This window comes from Notothenia rossii, assembly GCF_949606895.1.
Source record: "Notothenia rossii genome assembly, chromosome: 5".
NCBI classification, from domain to species: Eukaryota; Metazoa; Chordata; class Actinopteri; order Perciformes; family Nototheniidae; genus Notothenia; species Notothenia rossii.
Window position 1 is genome coordinate 64769036 of NC_136903.1, and position 7228 is coordinate 64776263.

Sequence of the window (7228 nt, forward strand, 5' to 3'; positions counted from 1 at the left end):
GTGTGTTACAAACATTAATAAGAAATTAGATCCGAGTCTGAGTTTGTGTTGTTGCAGCTACAGATGACTCCACTGTCACAATTAGGTCAGGGGGGGCTGTTGTCATGGCAGCAGCGTGTACAGGTAGTCCAAGTTTAACTCATGTTACTTATGACCTCTGGGGTCAGCGTAGTGGATTATTATTAGTGGATTACTTAAGGATAATAGAGAGAAGAGAGCTCTTTTTATTCTGTAGGCAATGTCGAAAGGTTGCATGGATTTAGTTTTAATACTGGATTATGATTTTAGAATATCCTATGATCAAGTATCCTGTTGTTTTTGTTTTTTGTTTTTTTTGCTAACACAGCAACAGCTCAACGCCGTAGTAGTATTTGTATCTCTACTGATGAATCAATCATTTCCACAGCTCACTTTTCTGTCCCGGTATCCTATTTCCGAATGTGGCCATGGCCTGATTTCTTCACCCATTGTTTAATATTAGTTGACCGGCAGAGAGCCGTGTCAGTTTCAACATTTGACACCCTTTGTTTGCCTGTGCGCAGACATACTATACACACATTCTGGGCTATTAGGCCAGCTCCTGTCCTGACCAAGAGATAACACTTCAGAAGCCAAATGTAATTGTCTCTTACAATAATCAACCACACACTAATCTAAGACTGTTGCGTAACCAATGCCTGGCCATTTAGAAAAGTCAGTGGTGGGAATTAGAAGTCTTACATGGAAGGGATAGTGAGAAAACAGAAAGGAAGACGCCGGTGTGCTAAGAGGTGGGGCTCAGGATAATCAGAATAATGGAAGATCAGCTGAGCAGGCGTTCTCGTTGCTCGAGTGGCGTGTAAGATGAGTAGTGTGACTGTAAGTGGAGCGCTGGATGAGGCAGGCACGTAAAGCCCTGTGCAGGTTTACAGGGATGATAGTTGGACTGAATCAAAGACCCTTTGTCTCTCTCTGCAGCTGTACCTGCAGGATGTTATTCAGCAGCTCAGTCTGAAAAGCAAACTAAGTTAATCACATTTAAATCACAACATGTATAAAAGATGTGAGGTTAAAGATAACAATACATGGTATTTAACATGCAGATGTCTTTATTTTCACAGGTATTCATCAAAATGGTAAAAATGACATTATCACTCTTTTTAATTCTGGTTGAACTCATCCAGTATCTAGACACTTAAGGCAGAGGCTTGGACAAAGTCTCTCACATTAAAAACCATCTACACCATACACCCTGTAAAAATAGTAGCAAAAACAAATCCGGGGCTTGATACATAGGATGTACTGCTGATGCGTTTTGAAGATTAGAGAATACAGAAAAATCAACCCAAAACATTTTCCAAACCTTTTTTAGTTTTTATTATAAAGATCTTTAAGATTTTGCTCCAATGAATGTTCTCAACAATCTACTTATAGGCACAACTGGGATTTGTAAAACAATCAGAAATGTAAAAAATCTGTTGATTTGGGTCGATGTTTACTTTTAAGTGCAGTGGAGCAGCATATGTGCAATATAATGGAAAGCCATAATACGGCTCTAAAATGTTTTTATGTGCAAAATAGGTTACCTGCAATATTTATATTTGCATTCTCTTGGTAAATCAGGATAAATACTTGTTTACAGCCATACATTTGTGTGTGCATACTGTATGGAAATGAGTATTTAACCAACCATTCAGGTGTAATAGATTAGGTGTGGGTCTTGAAAAATCATATTTAAGTGAAATTTGTTTAAAAAAACACAATAAGATATCCTGATTAGATGGCGTTACATCAACATACCATTTAATCAACACAGAACCTTAAGGACTTGAAGAGTTTAAACTGCTTTTTATAGATGAAATCTACAAAAGATCCATAATCGAGAACAAAACGACCCTCATGTACCTCAATCCAGTCCCCTGTATTGCAAACTATATTCAAAGGTGTAATCTTGCCCTTCAAACTCTCACTCTTCTTCATCCTCTCCTGCTTGACTCTGCCAAAGCACCAAGTGCCAAGTTTCCACTCAATGCTCTAATGTCTAATCTCTTAAAGCTGGTGGTACTCTTGAACTCTTTGCTCTGCTTTTACTCAGGCACTCTTCTGCTGTTTACCTGATTCAGTCTTTGAGCAGTCCAAGCTTTCTGAGTGCTTCCTTTCGATCAGCTCCCATCCCAGGCACCACCATCACCGTATATCCCACTGAGTTTGGGGGTTTGTGGGGTACAGGCTGTGTGTTTTCTGTATTTCTGTGTTGGTCCCGTGTAGCAGCGCGCTCTAGGCTAGCTGCCTTCACTCCGTTGGATAGAGCGGAATGTGACGCGGACGCAGGCAGCTGGTCCCGTCTGGAGCAGAGATGGAAGCTGGCACTGCTCTGCAGAGCCTTGTTCTTAGTCTCTGTAGGGACATGAGAGTAGGACAACGACGGGCTTCTTGATGGGTTAGCATTAGATGGACCTCTTGAGAATCTGCTGGTCGTCGGGTCCAGAGAGGAATGAGATTTAGTGGGAGGCCGTGGAGCTACTGTCTCATTTTTGGGCTGTTCGTCTTTCAGGAGACCGAGCTTCTCCAAAGCCTCCAGTCTTACAACCTTGGGGTCTTTCGCATTCTTTATATTGTAGGAAACATCTTCTGCATATGGGGTTTTAACAGATGTTTTGGCTGTTATCTGTTTGGGTTTCGGGGCCACAACTGGAGGATCTGTCTTGGACTTAAAAGCCTCCGAGTTAAATCGGTCAGATCTTGGTAGCTTTCCAAAGTGTGGGCCTTCCTCTGTGACAGGAGGGTGCTTGTTCAAGTCTATTGTATGATCAATCGTGGGACATAGAGGCGTCTTCTTTGTTGAGGCACTCCTCCGCAAATAAACCAGTGCGTCGTAGGACAGGGGGCCTCTGGGTAAACCTTCAGTCAAATCCCTGGGTTTGGTGGCAGGAGGTATCCCAACATTAGCATAGAAAGATACATGGTGGTTAACAGGTTTCGGCTTGTGTTTGTGATCAGGTTTGTTGCTCGAAGGAGGGAACTGAGACTTAGAGCTCAGGTTTTTGTCAGGAGAGAAACCTGCCTTTGCATTTGGTATGGAACATGGAGAGCTGCTAGCTATAGCAAACGGTGTAGGAACCAGGTAGCTGTGCATGGGTTTGGTGTCAGCATTTTCCGAAAAGTCTTGTTTCCGCAAACCTAAAAAACAAACACTTGTTGGTCAATAGAAAGTATTTCATTGAGAACATTTAAGGTAATTCTGCATTTGGGCCTTGAGATGAACTCACTGTTGAGCTTGGTTTTGCTCATGGAAGCCGACAGGTCAGCCAGTTTGGAGACCAGGTTGCCGGCGCTGGGCCGTTGGTCAGGCTCATCATTAGACAGCCCACTATCCTCCTCAGTATCCAGAGAATCAATAGTCTCCTCCAGAAACATGAGGCAGGCCTTCTCTTCAGCAGAGAGGTGCTCTAGACTATCATCACTCTGCAATGCATCAAAAGAGGACTTTCCTTTTGACAACACATCCATAATGAGATATCACACTAAATCTGAGAAATTGTCAAACTGAAGAATCGAGATGTGACACCCTTTTTTAAGGGAACAATCCTTGACTTTTAAATACACACATCTATGAAGACACCTAAAAGTACCCATGTTGCTTTGCATAAGGAGTTGTAGTAGAGCTACTACTTTCTTAGATGCAAGAGATGAAGGTTAGAAACTTACAAAGATAGAGTTGGCACTGACAACGCTGTCGCAGCTGCCGGCGCTGTCCATGCTGGTCTCCAGTCCAATGCCTCCTGGCCAGGTATCGCTTTTAGGCATCTTTAGTGCCCCAATGTATCCAAGGTCAGTGGCAAAGGTTGTTGCGTTTCACTCTGTTAAAAAATAAAATACATTGTGAGTTAAATAAAAAATAGTTTCTCAAAAACCTTGCCATAGTCAAATGGATGAATATGTTATTTGATAAGAACGTCTATTTAATAGATCATTCTAGTTGTGCCTATTTCAGTCACATTCTTTCTTTTTGTGTCTGTGTACCCTATCTCCCAACACATTGAGAATTCTCTTTCAAATACTTTCCTGTTGCATTATCTTGCAGTACCTTTGCATTCAATCTCTCGCCATATTGTTGGTCTATTCACATTTTCTGTAACCTAGTGCTAACCTTGTGCAGCAATTTCTAATCAGTATTAAAGAATACCCAGTTTACAAATAACTAATGTGTGTGCAACCTACAGGTAGAAAACACACTGGTGTGATGTAATGAAGGGTTGTCTATAAACATGTATGTAATTACGCGCTTACATGGTCTAATTAAATTCTTTAGACACATTTACTTTGACTTTTAAATGGAACCTATTAGCATTACGTTGGTTCTTACCTTGGGGAAATTACAAGAGTCCTACAATGTCCAGACCTCTAAAGAACAGTAACGATAAAAAGAACATAAGTTTACCCTCAATACTGCTTCAAAACTTCATGATGCCAGATGTGTAGTGTAAAAACTCTAAGGGGCTCAGGATAAAATTATTGATCACATCGTCTGACATATTGTCAAAGCACCATTTAGTAACATTCAGTATTTCTTTCACTGACTATTTGTTATACTCCAGACCTTTGACCACATCTGATGTGATGTAACTGCCATATGACATTTGATTTTTAAGTGTAAAGGAATGTTGCCTTCCTCTGTTATGATTAAATAATGGACAGTACAATGTGCACAGGCCTTGGTTAACAATATTCGGCTTGGAGCCAGGTCAGCTGTACATTTGATCCCACAGAGGCTTTAGATTTGGCTGATGTTTAATACTTGAGAATTCCATGTCAACAGTGTCAAACCCTAACCTGAAGTTATGTCAAACACGATTACAATTGTTCCATGGTAACTTTAATATTATTAACATAAACTGTAAATGTGGGGTGCATTGTGGTTGCGCAAGAATCTGATATAATAATCCAGACCTCGTTCGTTTGTCGTTTTTTTTGGTGTGTTTTCTTTTATGTTGCGGGTCTCCCCACGAGCCACTACCACGGAGTAGGGCGCGGGTCGTAACAATAGCACACATTCTATGATATCCATGTTTACTTAATGCAAAATTATTCATTTGTGATAATATCTATATAAGTGATAATATCTACCTTGCAGGCGCCCTAGGGGAAGATAAAACAAAATTATGTAAAAACTGTTAAGTACAGTGACTGTTGAAAACAAGTCAATACTAATATAAATCTATCAAAAGTGTTTTTAAAATTTCCTAAATGTTTACTAAATGATCATAAAGTTAATTTCCATACTAAATTGGCATTACATCATTACCATTTGCTGCCTTGAAGTTCATCAAGTTAGAATGTCTTACAAATGGTTCCAAGTAATGTTAAGGAAACATAGTTTGTAGTTAATGGCTAAAACCTCTGTATGTGTTCAAATGGAGTCATGTTTAAGGAATTTATAAAATAGTTTCTATCTCAATCTTATAACCTTGTTGGGCTTTACATGCACATGAGCTTTGCAGAAAGACAGGGTATCTTAGCTCAGAGTGTTTTTGACAGATACCTAGCTAGTCCTCTAGCTGCATGTGACTCAGATTACGGGACGCATGCCACTCCTAATCTTCCTCGACCGGATCAGTTTCAGAGTGTGGAGGGCAGCAGAAACGATCCCATGAAAGCCATATGATATCCATCTTGTTTTACTGCAACACAATTCATTTGGGTGTATCTATAGAGATTATCATTGTTTTCAGATAATGTAAATATGAATACCAGGTTAAGGGATAGGTTTACTCCTGGGGATGGAAACATTTACACTTAAAGAAAAAAATATTACAAATCGAAAGAACAGTTGTTCAACAGTTTCTTTCTACCAGAAAACAAACTTTATAGACGAAAAATACATTTGACTTTTCTTCTGAAAGTTTAGTATAAAGGAACGTCTGTATGTAGTGTAGAGAAATGTACTTTTGGATAAGTTTCAACACCTGAGAGGGAAGGCTTTCTAGATAAGCCAAGAGAGGCACAAAGGCACTCCTGTTCACCTGGGTTGCTTTGTCATGCCATCCCATCACTATCAGCTGGCAAATATGTAAATGTTCCCATATGTGCTGATGTATTTTGGTCAGGATGTGAAACTGAGATAACATGAATTGTTTTAAACTGACACAATCTGGGTTGATTTGCATGCAAATAACAACACTGGGTTTTAGAAGCTTCTGATTTTTGGTTATCTGTTTAAGTAATGAAGTATTACAGTGCTGCGTGCTGTGTGTTGCGTCAATGTGTTTTTCCCTTTTCATAATAAAACCTTCAGACTACTAAGAATGTAGTTATTCATTGATCCCTGTTGACCATTTCCAGTGGAGGGACATGTGCATGTGCATGGATGAACATACAGTGCATCATAATGTTATCTCTATACTGTAGACACACCTATCAACAAAGTAGCTACCGCCAAAGAAAGACATGGACAAGCAGAGATTAAAGCAATAAACCTAAGTGCTTTGTCCAACTCCATGGAACATTATCTCTGCTATTAACACAGTGGCAGTTTGGTTTTTTATTGTATCTATTAAAGAGCAACTTTCCAAGCTTGTATTAATGCATTGTTTGAAAGGGACTGTGCAACTGGTTTGAATCATCACTGTTTTTTATTGTAAAGTTATTTACCAAAATATGTTAAATGTAAGACTTCCAATTCAGCCCCAAAAGGCAAGATAACTAAATATTGTAAAGAAGTTATTTAATTACAACAGTAGCCTATGACATTATATACACATGAAGTGTGGCAACAGAAGCTAGGAAATATAATGGTTAAAGCCAAAATTTAGAACTTGTACATCAACCTGATGTGGATCAGCTTTCCACAAAAAAAACACGATTTTAACCATTTAAATAAAGAGTTATTTAAACTGACCACGAACTGGAAATTGCACTAATTGAACACATACCTTGAATCTTCGAGCATTCGTCAGTTATCCATCTTCTGCTTCTTGTGCAAGTGAAGACGCGGGTAAATGAGAGAGTGGCTCTGTGTTACCTGCACGAGGGACTTTATGCTCTAAGCTTTTAGCCAATCAGAGAGCAGGATTCTCCTTAAGACCCACGAGCTGTCGTTGTCTTATTACCTACAACTGCATTAAGCTGCTGATCAGTATCTGTTTCAGACTCTCTCTTCTGACTGTGGTGTGAAGTCGGGCTCCTTACTCAAAAAGTAACTTTTTACTTACTGCTGTAAAGGAAATATAAGTGGATTACTCTTGCGATA

At 39.5% G+C, this 7228-nt stretch overlaps 1 protein-coding gene across 2 annotated transcripts; it reads right to left on the bottom strand.

Annotated features, from left to right (window-relative positions):
- Positions 1–64: 64 nt before the first annotated feature.
- LOC307040113 (uncharacterized protein) lies at positions 65–7228 on the bottom strand. 2 transcript variants are annotated; one of them, XM_079682675.1, is made up of 4 exons: positions 6912–7228; positions 3688–3839; positions 3249–3444; positions 65–3159 (listed from the first exon to the last, which is right to left on the bottom strand). In XM_079682675.1, exons 2-4 carry the CDS (start codon positions 3784–3786, stop codon positions 2099–2101), a joined length of 1356 nt encoding a protein of 451 aa, XP_079538801.1. In that variant the 5' UTR covers positions 3787–3839; positions 6912–7228; the 3' UTR covers positions 65–2098. The 2 variants fall into 2 exon arrangements, with proteins under 2 accessions (XP_079538801.1, XP_079538800.1); XM_079682674.1 differs by having other exon boundaries at positions 3688–7228.

Excerpts from the sequence above, each read along its gene's own strand:
- LOC307040113 (XM_079682675.1), bottom strand. The coding sequence starts at position 3,786 with ATGCCTAAAAGCGATACCTGGCCAGGAGGCATTGGACTGGAGACCAGC. Across the intron at positions 3,445-3,687 it reads TCAGTGCCAACTCTATCTTT|AGTGATGATAGTCTAGAGCA; the intron begins GTAAGTTTCTAA and ends GATGCATTGCAG. Across the intron at positions 3,160-3,248 it reads GAGCAAAACCAAGCTCAACA|GTTTGCGGAAACAAGACTTT; the intron begins GTGAGTTCATCT and ends TTTGTTTTTTAG.